Consider the following 18,090-nt stretch of genomic DNA (forward strand, 5'->3'; position numbering starts at 1 on the left):
AAGCACCTCCTCTTGTTGCTGTGCTGTGATAATCTCTGATTTAGGTTGAAGATAAAACAACGCTTAGATGAAAAATCTGCCTTTGCAAATGAATTTGTTGTTTTCTTTGCTGGAGATTGTGTCTTGTTAAGGTGGTGTGCTTCACTTATGAAGCAGGAGAGAGAAGTCTAACTGTGTAACTTTTTTTCAGATATTTACATCCAAAGCAGATGAAATGGCAACATTAATTCACGCTTTAGCAGATCACAGTGATGATGTCAACTACTGTGCCTTTTCATCATCGTGCTTGGCTACTTGTTCCTTAGACAAAACAGTTCGTGTTTATTCTTTGGACAACTTCATCGAGCTTCCATACTCGCCTTTAAAAGGCCATACCTACGCTGTGCATTGCTGCTGCTTCTCTCCGTCGGGACAGCTTTTAGCGTCGTGCTCCACCGACGGCACCACTGCAGTGTGGGATGCGCGCGATGGCCAGAGGCTGGCGGCGCTGGAGCAGCCCAGTGGCAGCGCTGTCAGGGTCTGCCGCTTCTCTCCCGACTCCGCGTACCTGGTGTCGGGGGCGGCGGATGGCAGTGTGGTTCTGTGGAACATGCAGACTCTGAAACCGTACAGGTGAGTCCCAGGTACTTGTTGTCAGCCTTGTTTGCAGTTTTAAGAACATAGTGTACATAGCACGCTGTACTGTTACGGGGCTTGCAGGCTCACACTGCTGATTGGTATCACGAGGAAATAGGAATTGGATTTAGAAGACCAAAAGTTTGTCAACAGGAGATGGAGAAGTGCTGAGTGTTTGTTTGTTTTTTTTTAAAATTAACACAAACTCAAGAAGCTTTAATTTTTACTAAGTTAGCTTTCATCTGAAACCTGTTTTTTTAAATTCATGGAAGTGTTTTCAGTGATTAAACATGAAATCAGGATGTGCTGCATATTGCATGAATCTGGGTCAGCAATCTGTGATGCGTAATATACTGTTAGTGGAGCCTGGCAGTGCTGGGTGCCTTATATTGCATTACACTTAGTAGTTTTTAATTAAGTATTTAACTACAAGGCTATTTGAAGTTCAGGAAGGTCTTAGGAGCTTGATAATCCAGCAATCAAAGAGTTTGGAAACTGTTGCCATGTCCTGAAACTGTGCAGTTTAAGACTTGACGGTGCCAGGAGGGAGCGCTGGAGCTGTATGACAGCCACCATCTCACCAAACGTTGGGAACAGAGCACATGAGCATTGGCACTGATGCTGCACAGTGAACCTTGTGAAAGGTGTGAACCTTGGGGTGATCTTCACCGCCCTCCTCTACATCTCTCTGCATTCAGTGAAGTGTTCAGGCCGGTTGTTGTAACCTGTGCTTAGGCATGACATTATTGAGGTTTTAGAGCAGCAATTACCAACATCTCCCTAAAGTTAGGAAATAAATAAGGAATTTGAGAGAATTGAGGGCATGTTTCACTCAGGATACAGGAGCAGCCATTTCTGAAAGCCAAACTTGTTTGGGTTTGGCAATCCCGTCCAGCATGTTACTGCTTCTGTGGCCTCTCTGCCTTTACCTTCCACAGCAGTGATTCAGATGGGAATAAGATCAGTTTTACAAAGTGCTTTGGCTGACTTAGTTAAAATATAGAAATAATTTCTTTCACATTGTCTTCTCTTGTGTACAGTTAGTCCAAAATTAACCCTGTATCATAAATCACAAAGCATTCTGCTCAGCTACAGCTTCCCATATGGATCAGTAGGTGTTCTTTGTCTTCAGAAGCAGAACAGAGAGACTGTGGGAGTCGTCTTTTCCCCTGTTTGTGTACCTGTAAATCTGTGTTAAGATAGTTGTGTATTTGACTTTTAAAATTTACCCTGCCGTAGACTTTTATCAGTGCATTGTGCTTTTCAAACGGCAAGTCCATGCAGATCGTCTTTAGTTTGAGGATCATTTTACCACTCAGTGAACATAGCTGCCTTGCGGTGCTGTCTCATGGCTTCCTCCTGCAGTTGAAGCTCAGTCCTGGTTCCTGCTGCTGCGCTTGTCTCGCATCTCTTTGCAGTGGTGTGAGTGTCCCTCCGTTCTGCTGCATGCTCCATGGCACTAAACCTGGAGCAGTTTGGTGTGTTGTGTGAGGTTGCTTTGTAGAGATGCTTCAGAGCATATTTACTCGAAATTCACATCCTGCATACTCCTGCTTTTCAGATCTGGGAATGTTAAAGACGGCTCTTTGGTGGCCTGTGCGTTTGCTCCTAATGGAAGTTTCTTTGTCACTGGATCGTCGTGTGGCGATGTGACCATTTGGGATGATAAAATGAGATGCCTGCATAATGAAAAAGCACACGATCTGGGCGTCACCTGCTGTGATATTTCTTCACGGCAAATTTCTGGTCAGTTGCTTGACTTGTCAAGGGAGGAATATTGGGAAAAAAAAGAGTTGTTTTATTTCTGTCTAGCTCTTGTTTTCATGCTCTTTTTGTCATCAGGGCTCGAGACAGAAATGACATTGGGAAGAGCTGATGTTTTAAAATATCCTTACGTAAAAGTTGTGGTCAGGCTGATGGCAAAAAATATACTAGGTCAACAAACAAGGTGATTAGCATGCCTGTAATAGCTTTCAGTAGCTAATTACCCTGTCAGGGTTTGGAGAAGGTTTGGGCAGTGTCTGTACGTGCAGCTCATCTCCCAGAGCCAGCAGGGTATGAGGAGATGCAGTGCATGAGGACCGTTCCCCTTCACTCCCAAGGGCAGGACTGGATCAAAGCACTGCAGGGGCTGTAGACCCCGTGGGCTGAACGCTTGGGCTGTGGGGTGGGAATAGAGCAGGAACTCCATAAAACTGTTACTGTTGTGTTTTGGCTTTAATGCGGCATTGCTCAAGCTGGACAGCAGTAGTGAAACATCACTTAGTTTATAAAAATACAGAGCTGAACGTTTAAAATAATGAAAACAGCGTATCAGATGGCCTCACGTTTTGTATATGTATATATGGTTAAGTTTGAGAATTGCTGAACTGTAGAAGAAATGGATGTAACCACGTAGTTTAGGTTAAAAGACTATATGGATAGCACTCAGTAGGTAAAGGAATCAAACATTTACCATCAGGAAAACTTAAAGTATGAGCCCAGGTCTGGTCTTCATCTGCTTGTTGAGGAAGCAGTATAAGAGTGATACCTGTTTCTTAGTTCTAAATGGTTTTCGAACTTCTGCAGTTATTTTTATTAACGCTTCTTAAAAGTAGTACTGAGATTAAGGAACTTTACCAAATTCTAGTATAAGAATGCTGATATCGTTCACTGATACACTCTTATTTTCAGTGCTTCTGATTCCCATTAATATATTTGTATTTTATCAGATGATGATCATGGATTCAGATACTTCCAGATGGCTTCTTGTGGTCAAGATAATCAGATCAAACTCTGGCTTATTTCGTTTGCACATTTCTTGGGTGTGTATGGTCATGGTTTTTCTCATATTCCAATGTCTTAAGTCCTCCAAAACTCTTTCAGCATTTTGGTCTTTTGGCAACCAGTAACCTCTGTGCTGTGGCCCGTGAGCAGGTTGGTGTGGTGGAAGCTCTGTGTCTCCCAGGCCAGGGAGAGGTTTCCCTTCGTCCCTCAGTGGCCTGGAGCAGGAGCTGGAGCAATGGACACAGTGCTGGCTCCTGCTGCAGTGAGGCTGTGGACATGTGGCAGCTGCACAGGGACGAGGCAGAAACATCTCCAGAGGGCATTGCTTTGTGATCTCTTTTGTACAGAAGTCTGCAAGGATGAATGCTGTGTGTACAGGCACACATTTGGTTACCTAAAGCACTGCTGGACATGTTACGACTGCAGAGTGAGGAAGTCAGAGGTGTCAAAATTTTAAGTAGTCTCTGTGACATTTTATCTGTGTCACAGAGTCACATCTTTAGTGCAGCTTTACACTTTTTAGAAGCAGCTTGTCTTACACCTCGTCAAGTGTGTCCATATGTAATAATTTCCTTTTTGTATTTCTAGGTGTTGAATTAAAATACAAGTGCACATTGGATGGACATTCAGCCCCGGTCCTGGCTTGTGCGTTTTCTTGCGATGGTCAGATGTTAGTTTCAGGGTAAGCAGTATCTTCCACTTGCTTCAGTTCATGCAGATGGCTGTCCAGGTTCACACTTAATTACTGTAAAACAGAGTTCAAAAGAGTTGGAGATTTCAAAATACATTTCCAGTAATTAAGGAATGGTTCTGTGACCTCCAGCACTATTGAGATGGCTTTCCAGTTGGTTTGTGTCTTGTGGGTGATTGAGTTTTTGGCTTTGTATTCTTTGTAAGGGAGTTTTTTCAGTATTTGAAGATCATTAGGAATGTTTGTGATCTAGAGTTATTTTATTTTACATTAGACATATGGGTTAACGTGTTCACTTACATTGCCGTAAGTGAAATGTCTATCCCATATAGTCTTTCAGGAAACACTGCTGTCACGGTAAATGACTATGCAATTTGTATTTCATTTAAATACTTTATGTATCGATTCTGTTGCACCACTGTATTTTATGTATTGCATTGCACTGCTACTCCAGCTTGCTTTGCAAATAAAAAGGTTTAAAAATGACTGGAAGTGCCCGGAGCAGAGAGTGGACGGGCAGGCTCTGTGCATCTGCTGCCTGCGGACACGAAGTGGGTACGGTGCAGACAGGGGAGCAGTCGGAGCCGGGGCCAGTGCATCAGCACTGTGCAAGTCCCTTACACCAGAAATGCTCGTGGAAGTGCAGAGCTTTCATTTTTAACCACTGTCTTTACGTCATCCTGGAGCCAGTCAGTGGTGTTTTAAGGTGGGCATGGATAGAGCGCATTTAGAGATCTAAGCTTTCCAAAAGGTGCTGTTAAGAAATCTTTTTGCTCTTACTTTGTTTGTGGAAAAGGTTTTTTCTTCCTCCTCTTCAATAAGAATAATTCACTTTTACCTCACTGCATCATTTCAGTGCCAGTGTGTTTTTCTAACAGGTCTGTGGACAAGTGTGTCATCATATATGAAACTGTAAGTACAGCGCAGTGCAGTCATTCCTTGTATTGTCCTTAGGTATCAGCGCTGCTTTTGCAGTGACTTACAGCATAAAGAAATATTAAAGAATAGGAACTATATAAGCCTAAAATGTTTACTGTGCATTTGGCGGGAGGAGGGGAGAGGAGTTTGAGGGAGAAATGTCTCTTGAGAATGGATCCATCTTTCTCATTTTCTGTTTACCTTTCTTTGAGGGGTTTGTTATTCGATTTCTCTACATTAGAGTTCTATTCAATGAACTCCATACTTAGGTGTTATCTTTACATTGAAGTAGAAGGATTTTTTTTATTATCCTAAATTTATCTTAGCTTGCAAAGCGAGGACAACTGTGGCTTTTGACATAATACCAGGAATGATGATAATGGAAATTACTTAATTGTATATAAAGTGCATATAAAATAGAAACATAATAAAGAATATGTTTATTACAGTGTCTTTAAAACACTGTTTAGACATTTTCTGTAATACTGTTATTACATCTTTTGTCACTTACATCTAAATGGTATTTACCTTTAGTACCTTATACTATTAAAAATAATTATAATTTGGTTGAAAATGAGAGATGAACACATTCTGAGCTCCTGCAGCTTTCTCTGCACATACTATTGTACTGATCCGATTTTTCAAATAGGGTTAAATTTTTTCACCAAAATCTCTAATCTGATACCTTCCCAATTTTTGGCCCAATTATTTTAGTAATTTGAAGAAATTTTATCTTTCATAAGGAAAACCTTTCAAATCATAAGTTAAAACTGTGTGGAAGTTCAGGGGTTTGTTCTTGAGTAGCAACCAGTGGCCAGACAGGGGAGCCACGGGAGTGGGTAATTACTGGCCCAGATGGAGGGTTGTAGCATGGAGCCTGTCTGGATTTCAGGTACCTCTGCACTTCTGGTCATTTCTCATCCTGGACTTGTAGAAGGAATGTTTTTATCCACGTGAGCAGCCAGCATGGCTGTAATTAATGGCTGTAATTAATTCAGCGGGTGTTTCTGGCGCGACTGTGCTGAAAGGCAGGTTGCTGAGGGGCTGCAGCGGTGCGTGGGTGGAGGATTTGGGGCAGCAGATCCAGGCTGCGTTTCTGACTCTGCTGATCAGCTTTGGTGAGGTGGTGTAATACTGCTCTGAAGGTGACTTCTGTCATCTTCCAGTGTATTCGTTACTTTGAAAGAAAGTGTACAGATGAATGAACGTTCTTTTTATTCTTTAAGATTTAAAATCACAAATATTCTTTTGCAGAGTACTGGCAGTATCCTTCATACTTTGTCTCAGCATACCAGGTAAGAATGATAAAAATCAGTATGATTATTCTCATTTTCTGTTGATAAATGAAAGAAATGAGATAATTTTCTTGTGAATTTTCACACATTTCTTTCTATTTGTAGATATGTTACAACTTGTGCTTTTGCACCATGTAGTCCCTTGCTTGCCACAGGTTCAATGGATAAAACAGTGAACATATGGCAGTTTGACCTCAGGCAGCCCTGTGCAGGTTGGTGTGCGAAGTATTTGTCATCTGTTCTTAAAGCACAGTATTGCTGAGCACCTTCTGAAGATGCGCACACCCCGCATTTTCTTACGTGCAGGTGGTTTCTAACCTCAGGATTGTGTGCATGTTATTTCTCTTTTCTGAGTTGATCTTACTGATGTCCTACAGAGGGATTATTTTGGTTTTAAGAAGAGATATACTAAAAGTATTTTAATTTATCAATCTGCTGTATCTTCCTTGCTGATGTTTGCCATTTCTTACTCTCTGGACAGCATTTAAGAGGCGAGTGTTATTCCCACAGCACTGAAAGACTTTTTGGACAAGTACTATTGGTGCCAAGTTAACCATAAAAGATGCTAATTGCAGGGATAATTGTGAACAGTAAATACTGCTTCACAGTTGGTATAGGTGAAAAAAACAGGATAATTGTTGTTGCAGAATACACCAGCACCTAAAGTATGTGGAGCAAAGGGACATAGGTCAAAGCACAGGAGTAAGTCTGAGCTTTGGTCTGCTTTTCTAAGGAGGGCTGATATTCGGTTTTGGTGTCTGCTGACGCTTTTCCGTCTTCTAGGTCAGTTCAGATTTGACAGAAGTGTAGAGAGAAAATTCCTTTAAACTTTGGGGAGATTAAATTCCTTTAAACTTTGGAAATTGGTAGGTAAGAGACAAACAAGAATTACTGCCCCACACCGAAGTGGTGTCTAATAAGCATTTATTTTGTTAGGTGCTGGGGATGTGAAGAGCAGCATTTGTTACTGCCATTGTTTTCAGAGCTGGGCTTTCTCTCATGGTTGGTTTTGGGGGAGGTGGCAAGGAAGGAGGTGTCTGGTTTATTTTAAACCATCTTTTCTCTGTCCAAAGGAAACGCGGCAGGAAATGACAGCGAGGAGACTGTTGAGGCCTGGTCAGAGGACGATGTTTCAGCCTGGCTTTGTGCACAAGACTTGGCAGACCTTGTTGGGCTCTTCAAAATGAATAACATTGATGGCAAGGAGCTGCTGAAGCTTACTAAAGAAAGTCTGACTAATGAACTAAAAATTGGTGAGTATAGAAATCCAACTAGTTTCTAATCTTTTCAGTATGCGTGAAATGTTGGAATGAAAGTGAGTTAGGACTTCCATACATGGATGGTTTTTCCCTGAAATGCATTTTTATTTCATTACCAGGGCTGATAAAAACCCCTGATGTCGCATTATCCACAATACTCTCTTTTTGGAGACACAAAATGCACTTTCACCAACAGTGCCGAATTGGGTGGTCCTGCCTGCTTTTGTTGCTGTTTTCCTTTTTAGATCTCGTATCATGAAGCTGTGGAAAATGAGTTTTAGCTTTTATGTATAAATGATTCTGACTGGTGAAGAGGGTACTCTGTAGCTTTTCCTGTCAGTCTGCACAAGTGCCATGCTTGTAATACTGTGTGGCCAACTACCTTGAATTTAGCAGTGAAATTCTTCAGTGTGCTGTTATCGTAATAGAAACACGCAAGGTATGTTTTAGTTTTTAGGTATTTTGGAGATAGGGGAATAAACGTAACTTGAGCGTCCCCACCCGCTCCCCACCTTCAGTGGTTGGAATCAAGCATTAAACTAGATTGTGAGCAATCTTTTTGGCAAGGGTATTAATAAAATACCTCTCATAAAATATAACCGGACATGATGAGAATTTATGAAAGATTTAGGTTCCCATGCATTAATCTGAATATAGTTTGTAAGCGTGAAGCCCCACCATGAATCTAAATCTGAGTTAGCAGCATTTGTGCTGTTTTGTAGTGTCTAATTCTGTGCCAGGTCCCCTACTGCTCTGTGACAGAGTGAGCTTCGTAACGGTGACAGAGGTACAAGCCTGTGCCAAACCCCAGGGCAGAGCTGGTCCAGGGTGAGGACTCCACGTTTGGATGCTGTGGTGGTGGGCAGGCTGTGCTCAAGGTGATGGTGGCACTCGCACACCTTCACACCATCACTTGCACAGCTGTTTGAAGGAGGGGAGTGCTGCTCTCCACTCTGCCCAGCGTTACCTGCAGCAGCGTGCGGTGCCTGTGCAGCGGTGCTGTGTCTGTGCAGTGGTGCTGCCTCGCGCGGTGTTCCTGTTTTCACCCAGGTGGTGCTGGCAGCACAGGGGATGGGCTGTGCTGGGCTGTGGTGGTGGTGTCTGCAGGTTGTTCTGGGGTGGGATGGGCTGTGTCTGCTGTAACCACTGATTAATGCGCAGCCTCTCTGCCTTACCTGTCTCTGTCCACATCATGTACAAACAACTGCCCAGAGTCCCTAGGCCTGCGCAGCAAAGTCCTCCAGAAGATCGAGGAACTGAGGACCAAAACCATCTCTGCTGCTGTTGCTGTCCCTGACGAGTTCCTGTGTCCGATAACGAGGGAGCTCATGAAGGATCCGGTCATTGCAGCAGGTGAGTCTTTAATTACCATTGACCACAATGAATGAGGTTATTAAGGGTAGAGATAGGTGTGGTAACACAAAAAGGCATTTTGTATCAGTTGTAGAAAGAAACTATTTTAAATAATAGCTGTTGCAATAAAATACATCTGTGGTAAATGTTGTGCTTGCCAAATTACATCTGTGATACGGAGAAAAAGACAATATCGAGCACTTAGCTTAGTGCCAGCTCTGCTGATGAGGCTGTACAGATTATTATTTTTTTGATGTTCCTTCATTCATGTGCCTTTGCAGATATAATTGCAAGCCTCATTACAGAGGTGTCATGATGGGTGCAGAATGGAACTGTGCACATGGGGACAGGGGGACCAACAAACCCCTGTCTTGTTACTGCTCTTAGCACACCGTGTGTATGCACTGTGTAAGTCTGTACAGAGTGAGAGCCATTAAATCCAAACAGACCTTGGAACTGAGGTATGTGAGGAGCAGAAGCTGTTACGTAGTTAAAACATTTCATGAAGAAATACTGGTTTATAGTTTTAACCTTGTCCTGTGCTGTGCCCACCCCATGCTCACCCCCATACCCGGTTTGGGGGAGGGCTCCAGCCACCCCTGCAAGAATTGTGCACCCAAAATGCTGCTTTAGTCAATGAACAACAGATTCCTGCAGCTGTAACTGACTGATAATGCTGTAGTGCTGTCTTAAATAGCTTGTACTCATCAGTTTGCTAAGTCCATGTAATTTAAAAGGCTTAACCACATTGTAATCTTAATGCAGCTATATAAACTTTACTGTAATACATCTGACTGTGCAATCTGAAACAAAGATGTACGAGTTTATGGTATAGGTGTCACACACCAGGTAATTTTTCTGTACCTTAATGTTCCCGTTTGTAAATACTGATTCCCTTGCACCCTTTTAACTGTAAACAGCTCAGATCTTGACAGCTTAACAGCATCTGAGCATCTGTAACAAACCCTTTTGATGTCTGTTTGTAGACGGCTACTCCTATGAAAAGGACGCGATAGGAAACTGGCTCAGCAAGAAGAGGCGCTCCAGTCCCATGACCAACCTGCCCCTGCCCTCGCTGGTGCTGACACCGAACAGGACACTAAAAATGGCCATCAGCCGCTGGCTGGAGACGCAGCACAAGTGCAGGTAAACCCTGCAGCTGAAGGTGTTTATTAGAATTAATTTAAATTAAACACTGTGTAGCTAAAGGAAATAACTATCAAAAACAACTGTAAAGAAAAAGAAGTGTTTCTGTTCCTACCTGTGGCTGTCATTTAAATGTTTGTTAGAAGGAAAATAAATTAAAACCTTCTAAGTTACTGCTGATTTTACTTTGTGGTATTTCTGTTTAAGAAATTAAGTATTGAGAAACGGTTTCTCAAATAAACTATTCTTAAAATTTTCTTTACACTGAGTGTTGAGGCTTGATTTTGCAAAGTTAGCCCTTCAGAAGATAAGAAATGTTAAGTATCTAATCCATATAATTTCTTTTTCCAATTTCAAAACCAGAAATATCGTTCTCTGTTGCTGAGCACGTAGTTGGGAAAGCTGGCAGTTTCTCCTGTAGCCACCAGTGACTGCATCTCATCGCGCAGGTATATTAATAATCTTTATTTTGTATGGAAAAAATACAGTAGCTGTGCAAAAATAGAACTACAGGACAAGACTGATATAGGACTTGTACAAAATACCAAGGAAACAGTAACCAATAAATAAGCTAAAGCGTAACGATGCAAACTAAAAACAGAATTTGTAAAAAGGGGTACGGCTGTTTACACAAACACTGTACACAACAGGATGGGAAGAGTGCCTGCGTACTGACCACTCCAGCCTAATTGCACTCATAGCACTGTCACTACATCTTTATTTTCAGGACGTTCTTGCTGATATAAAACCTCATTTCCTCTGAAAACCTCACACCTTCATCATCCTGTCACGCAGCTGCACATTCACTTTTCCTCAAACTTTCATCTTCACCCCATCCATTCCTTGGGTTTCCCATAAAAACTCACTGAACATTTCCTTGCTGTACCTTTTCCACAGATATAAACAATAAATCGTTTTGCTTTAAGATAGCACCCAGAGGTGGTTAGACAAACTATATAAAGTGCGGTTATAGTTAATATGCTGTAATAGTGTGTTCTTCAGTGCAGTAACCAATATGGTCAGAGCCTTTCAATGCACATGCAAATGTCACTGCTTATTTTACTTGATTTCCTCTAGATACTAAAAATAGTTATATTTACATGTCAGAACATGGCCGCTTACAGCTTACCCACTCATACACAAATTATTTATGCTCCCTAAATGTACATCATGCAACCCAAATTAGATCCCACTAGAAAAAGAGATAAAATACTTTGATTTTAAAAACCCATACATATACAGATCCGAGTACTGTGCAGCAGGTATCTCTCCTAACACTGGTTTGAGAAGTAAGCACTTACGCGTTACAGAGGCACGGTTATTGTGAGGGGAGATATAATGCAACCAAAAGCCAAGATCAAAGCCCTACCTAAAAGGAAATTTTTATTTCATGGTGAACGATAATGGAAAGGGTTTCTGTGCTCGAGGCCCATGTCTGGGGGTGGGTGATCCTGATGGACTCTTCACACAGCATTGCTATTCCAGTTGCTGTAACTGCCCTGCGATGGTGGAGCAGTTTGAAGTGGTTGTGTCCCATGATGTACTGGCCAACGTGGACCTTAGCAGTGATACCCTACAATGGTAGGAGCCAAGTCTTGCAACCCTGTAAATATACACAATTACATTTATACATTGGATTCGATGAACGATCGCTTTGGTTTTGCAGCCGTGACGTGACTCAGGTGGTGGTTTTCCTTACCGACATGAGACGGCTGTCTGGGGGCAGCCTCTGGGTACAGATGTGATGCTTGTTTAGGGGCTCTGTTGTCCTGACCGTGTGCAGGCATTTGGCCCTTCAGCTCCTCCTGCTCTTTGGCTTGCACGCCATTCTGGCTGCTGTCTCCTGGGCCAGGACCAGTAGAGGGGATTTTAGTCTGGTACTGTTTGACCGAGAACTGCTCCAGTTTTGAGGGCTGAATGCTCCCAGAAGCAGCACTTGCTGATGATCCATCTGCTGCCTGGGAGTGCCAAGTGCGGCTGGACTGGGGGTTCTGCTGAAACCTGGCAGTCTTGTCCATGATCCCCATGAACGGGGTGCTGCGAGGGCGGTGTTCAGCGAGAGGACCCTGAACCTGAGTGGTGCTGCTCTCCTTGAGGCGAACGTCCGGGCCCAGCCCCTTTGTGCTCTCTGGCAAGGCCGTGCCTCCGAGGCTCCTGCTGCTGGGGGGGCCGGAGACAGCAGCAGGCAGGGGGCTCTGCTGCCGCCCTTCAGCAACACTGCCCTGCTCTGCGGGTTTGGCCTTTCGGGAGGAGAGGCTCTCGCTGTGCTGTGAGGGGGAACACGGACTGGACGCAAACTTCTCGTACAGTTCAGAACCAGGGCCTGCGGAAACACCACCAGGTGACAACGTGCTCATCCCATCCAAATGCTGGGCTTTAGCGTGCCGGACTGGCAAGGGACTTTGCGGAAGATGCTGCCGGGACGGCTGTGTCTTTGTGCTGCATGGGCTGCTCCCTGGTTTTGACCCAGGCTGGACGGAGCTCAAGTGCTGGTTGGTTTTCACAATCTGTGCCTGCTTTGTCGGCTGCACGACCAAGCCTGGCTCCCTCAAGTATTTGGTGCCAGTTCTGCTCTGAGGGGATGCAGCCTTGGCCCCTTCCTGAAGGGTCCTGCTGTGGGACAAAGCACCCAAGGGGCGCTGCAGCCTTTGCGGAGAGGAAACAGGCTCCTCCGAGGGCAGCAGCTCTTCCTCCCTGTCTTGAAGGTTAAAGTTGTCGTTCACCCCTTGCATAGCACCCTCCTCCTCGTTATCAGAGTTGTTGATTTGCTGCGGTAGCTGTGCAGGCTGATGCTTCTGCTGCTGCGTCCTCTGGAGCTGCCTGCACTCCTCCTCCACCCGAGCCAGCAGACGCTTGATCTCCTGATTGCCTGGACACAGCTGCGTGGCTTCACGCAAGTCAGAGAGAGCAGCGAGGAGCTTTCTGTGGAGGGAAACAGTTAACGAGAACCCGGGCAAATCTGAGCCTCAGCATGGCCTGCAGCTCCTCCACCCCCACCCCTTCCCTGAAATGCTGTCATCTGCCAGGTGGTGACTGCGCAGGAACTGGGTGCTCTCCAACCCCAAAATGCTTTCCTATGGTGGAAGCACAGGCCCAGCCCTGAGCCTTCCCCTGGCATCCCAAACGCTTTTTGGGAAGGTGCAGAAGTGTGCCGATAGCACCAGGATCCGAGCGTTGTCTCAAGCCCTTGGCTGTCACCTGCAGAGCAGGGCACTCACTGCACACTGCTTTGGGACCATTTCTTGTTCTGCCTAGCAAAGGCACGGTAAAGCAAAGGGCACCTCTCCCTCTACTCCAGCTGTACTAACACAGTTTGGGATTATTTCAGCTCTAAAAGCACATGGATTCTCTGTAACCTTGAACTGCTCATGCATCAGCACAGCTGTCCTACAAAAGCAGTTTGGTGGCCCTGCTGACAGCACTGTGCTGAGCTACAGGGAGCAGCAGCCCCTGCACTGACACTGATAACTCCTCTTCATAGCAACGCGCTGCTTCCTGGACTGCCTAATCATTACTTACATCAGTATTCAGTACTGCTTTGTGGGTTTGGTTGGCTTCTAACACAGATGGGACGTGCACAAGGAAAATAACCTCACCTCTGCAAATTCCAAATACAGTAGTGGAAAATAAAAGGAGTCACTGCAGTGTCAGAAGTGAGAGAGGCACAGAGCACACAGTACCTGCTGCTCCTCTTGGCTCGTGCTCTGGCGTAATATGCCTCGTAGGACTTGGGCTTCAGGTCCAGTGCTTTGGTAGCAAACTCCTCAGCCATGCCAAAGTCCTGTAATTTAAACAAATGCACTCATTATACATTGACAATAAAAGCAAGCTGTGTGCTCTTTATTCACAGCACTGCTTCAGAAGCGCAGATGGACAGCACAGAAAGTCGCCTGTATCCATTAGCAAGAGCAGGTGTTTTCTGACAGACCGAGCCCTCATCCACCCCAGGTGACTGGGGAGTGTGGGGTCACTGCCTCAACAGCAGGAGCTCTGCAAGGCACATTCGGGAGATCAGGATTTAGCTCTGATGGTGATTCGGGTTGTCAGCAGCCATCTGATGCGCTGGGGAGGGCACAGGGACACAGCCAGCACCTACAAGGCAGCCACAGCAGTGGTTATGCTGCGTGGTAACGCAGGCTGGTGGCATTTTCCACTTCTAAAAGTACCAAACCATCCTGCAGTTCATCAACCCCAAATCACTGCACTACAGAACAGCTGTAACAGGAAACATGCCCTCATCTCCTGACCTATCCCCTCGTGCTGACAACACAGCCCAAGATCAGGACACAGTGAAAAGGATTCCAAAGGAGCAGAAATCAAGTCCAGGAACAGGCTCAGTAACGCGGAGGAACAGCAGCGTCAGAGGCCACAGGTGAACAGCGCGAGCTTACGTTTGTTTTCCGGCGGCATCGGGACAGGTTTAGGTACAGCGAAACCCTCAGCTCAGTGAATGCCTGCATCTCTTCTCCAAATCCTTCCCGGGGAAACTTCCTCAGGGCGTACTGATAGCGCTGCGCTGCTTCCTTCATCTTACCTTTCTACAAATTCAGGGAACAAGAGGCTTTTCATAAACTCGTAATACTGCACTACTGCTGCAGAAAAGCACATTTATATCTGACATTGCCAACAGGTGCTTTTCAGGTAGAAAACAAGAGATATTTTTTAAAAAAATGAGTATGCACAGAGGTGGTGTTTGTGTCTAAACTCACCCTTAATGGCACTTCACCAGGACAACATTTGCATTAATACATACTGCTTCTACCAGAGAAACGACTGCATGTACAGTTCATGTAGGACACAATTAATTGTTCATATCCTTATTTTTTTAAGCAAAGCAATCAAACATTTGCTGCTGCAGCTGATTCAGACCCCAGGGCCCAGATGCTTCCAGCACAGCTCATCCATCCCCACCAGGGGATGAGAGACAGGGACAGGGGCAGGGGAAGGGGGAGCAACAGGGATGTTCCCCCACCCAGATACTGCAAGTTAATCTATTTTCATAAACATTGGGTGTTTTTTATTATTTGATTCATGTTAACACTTGAAGTGGTCAAAATTTACTGTTGAAACTGGTAATAAAAATATTTAAGCTTTATCTTATTCAGCTGGAGAGCTGAATCACAGTGACTGCACACTGTGAGCACACTCAAATACGTGTTACCCTGCAGAATGACCATCCCTTTAGAACACTTTGGCAAGTAAATAAATCAAAGTAGTACATTGGAAAAAGCCTACCAAGCCAAATGAGATACCATAGCTCCGGCAAGTCTGTAATCACTGTAATCAAAAGAAGCACTCCCAAACTCCAACTTTCACCTCGCGTAACCAATGGTAAAACGCAGTGGGACCAGGCCCCGCTGTGCTCTGTGGGCTGGGGCTGGGCAGGCTCCGCCATGGAGCAGAGCTGGACACAGGCACAGAGCCGTGAGGCCTGGGCTGGGCTGCCCTCGGCACAGCACCCGTGGTCCTGCAGGGCCAACGCTGCCCTCGTGTACAGGTCCCTGCTCGGTATAAAGCTCTAAACCCTTTCAGGACCAGCACTTGATGAACCACCACAGGGCTCCTGTACAGAATTTGGGAGAACTGACACAGGTCTGCCCTGGTCCGTGATGGCGAAGTCTTGAGGGCCTCCCTCCGGTACTGCACAAAGCCATTTGGCATGGGGCAAAATGAGAGATGGGGTGCAGGTATTTGCGAGTCCTTAAAACCTACAGATACCCACCCTGCAGCTGGCACAGACAATGGTGCTGAGGTGAGGTGCTCAGCACGTGGTGCCATGAAACCACACAGCTGGATCAGTGTACAGAAAGGATCCCAGTCTCTCCAGTAAAAATACTGCATCCCAGGAGCTGCCGCTTCGCTCCTCACAGATGGAAACAGCACAGGAGAGCAACGCCCTGACAGAAAGGCTGTGCCTGTCACTTAACCCAACACCACCTCACATCCCGAGTTCTCTTCAGAAGCAGCCGACAGCTGCAAATGCTCACAGAGCGACTTGGTAACAAATAAAACATATTTATTCAGTGTACACAGGGGTTTTCAATGGCTCTTTCCCAGAGTTCTCAAGATTTCTCGCTCCTGTTCCCAACGCACAAGGATGTGCAAGTCCACATCTTGTTTGAACAGAAAAGGAGGTACAAAGAACTTTAATCTACCTTTGGACAGAAGTCCAATTATAATGTCCTGCTATCAGAAAAAATAAAAATCTACCTACTTTGTACAGTACATTTCCTTCTTCCATCAGTTTCTGCAGCAGAATAAGGAGAATATCGGGTTTTGAGGTGGCCATTGCCCATGCTGCATTTCCTGCAAGTTAAATTTTAAGGATCTCTGACAAAAGGGAAGGAAGTGTGTTTCTGGTATCTGTTCACACTAGAAAGCCTAATCCTACTTCAGTAGATACTCCACCTGCATGGAACTCTTATTATTACTATTATCATCACTGTCTGCACATATATTTGAAATACCTATATATCCATACCTGTCCCACAGACAGCAGCCGTACATTAAATGGTCCAATTCAAGGTACCCCAGTCTGAAGCCAGTACAGGACAGTACAGACATCACGGTAAGGTTCAGGCCTAAGTGAAGATCTGTATTTGATCACACTCAGTACCCAAAGCACAATACATGAAGATTTAAAGGTTCAATAATTATTACGTACACAGCTGCACCATCTCCTTGCCTACCAATAATATCTTCTGGACATGTATTTTTTGCCCACCCTTTGCAAAAATGTACAATTCTATAATTTATTAAAAGAATGTTACTTAAATGTATTTAAAGCTGCTTAATCTGAATTGTTAGTAGTGTCAGAATGAAGTATCACTGATAGCATAGTCGTAATTTCCTTGCTTGAGTATCTCGTGGTAGAATAGCCAGGTAAGGACTGACTGCTCCAGACCTCAGCAGTGAAATTCTTGCACCTCCTCACTTCTGCAGCGAGCGCTGAGCCCTCACACGAGATCGACTGCTCTTGTGTGGGCATCCGCCAACCGCACGACCCACAACATCCCGTGTCTACCTCGAGTTACTCATTAATGCACTCTACCGGAATGACAGCGGTTCCAGCAGCGCAGATGCTCCGAGCCGGGACAGTTTCACTCACCCAGTTTGGCCCCCTTCCTCAGCAGCGTCACCACCACGGCCGTGTTGCGGCAGCCAATGGCTCTGTCCAGCGGCCGCATCCCGCTGTGGTCCACGTGCTCGATCATCGCTCCTTTCTCTACCAGGTACTGCACCTGCAGAGAGAAACACGGGGCCCTGGTAGGAGAGGCAGAACAGTGAATACCTCACTCACACCCACGCTTCCCTGGAGCACACTGAGTGTACGGCAACACCACCAAACAGCACCAAAGGGCTGCAGTGAAGGAACTGAGTAAACATCACCAAGCTCCTGGCAGTGCCAGAAATGCACCAAGACCACCGCGTTCTGCTGGTCCCCTCCCGTGTCCACGTTCTCCAGACACAGAGGCAGCCGTGGCCGCCCAAGCATGGGCAGTGCGTTGGGACGGCACCGCAGTGAAGTAAAACAGCGTGTGTAAAATAACAGCGTAACGCCGGCCTTTGCCTCAACTACCTCGGTACTAAAACCTTATCTAGAAAAGGCTTTTCTGAGTAAATATGCGCATGGGGTTGGCGACTTCCTCAAACCTCCTTTCTTTTTTGGCTGGCAATGTATTTTCTAAGCTTTGCTCTGTATTACAAACACTCAGTATGCGCTCAGTGCCTCTGCTGTCAGCTCCACTTACAACGTCAGCATCTCCGTAAAAGGCCGCCAGGTCCAGGGGCGTCCGCCCGTTCTTGTCGGTCTGGTCGGTCGTTGCGCCTTTCTCCACCAAGCACTGCACCACCTCCCGGTGGCCCTTCAGGCAAGCCCAGCTCAGGGCTGTCAGCCCTTCCTTGTCCAGAGATGAAATAGCGGCACCTGTAAAACAAAATTAACTTTGTCACCAAGATGTCTTCATTAAAGCAAAATTACCCAACTCGCGCAGACGCAGCCCCAGGTACAGCCTTGAACCATGCTCCATCTCCTACCTTCAGCCAG

General features: G+C 45.4%; 2 protein-coding genes across 2 annotated transcripts in view; one reads left to right on the top strand and one right to left on the bottom strand.

Annotated features, from left to right (window-relative positions):
* The first annotated feature begins 214 nt into the window (after positions 1-214).
* Positions 215-11,628, top strand: WDSUB1 (WD repeat, sterile alpha motif and U-box domain containing 1). Its single transcript, XM_010186898.1, has 11 exons — positions 215-612; positions 2,177-2,361; positions 3,327-3,419; positions 3,970-4,063; positions 4,951-4,984; positions 6,245-6,285; positions 6,391-6,497; positions 7,359-7,538; positions 8,757-8,897; positions 9,884-10,043; positions 11,529-11,628. The coding sequence occupies exons 1-11, from the start codon at positions 215-217 to the stop codon at positions 11,626-11,628; spliced, it is 1,533 nt and encodes a 510-aa protein (XP_010185200.1).
* Positions 11,629-11,668: 40 nt separating this feature from the next.
* TANC1 (tetratricopeptide repeat, ankyrin repeat and coiled-coil containing 1) overlaps positions 11,669-18,090 on the bottom strand; it is a gene marked incomplete at its 5' end in the record, with an annotated part of 29,101 nt that continues 22,679 nt past the window's right edge. The window contains 7 exon segments of the mRNA XM_010186899.1: positions 11,669-12,965; positions 13,724-13,824; positions 14,435-14,581; positions 16,258-16,349; positions 17,152-17,284; positions 17,795-17,970; positions 18,081-18,090. The exon segment at positions 18,081-18,090 is cut by the window's right edge and continues 105 nt beyond it. Of these exon segments, the coding sequence (XP_010185201.1) occupies positions 11,669-12,965; positions 13,724-13,824; positions 14,435-14,581; positions 16,258-16,349; positions 17,152-17,284; positions 17,795-17,970; positions 18,081-18,090 (1,956 nt within the window).

Source organism: Mesitornis unicolor, unplaced genomic scaffold (assembly GCF_000695765.1).
Source record: "Mesitornis unicolor isolate BGI_N332 unplaced genomic scaffold, ASM69576v1 scaffold20266, whole genome shotgun sequence".
NCBI classification, from domain to species: domain Eukaryota; kingdom Metazoa; phylum Chordata; class Aves; order Mesitornithiformes; family Mesitornithidae; genus Mesitornis; species Mesitornis unicolor.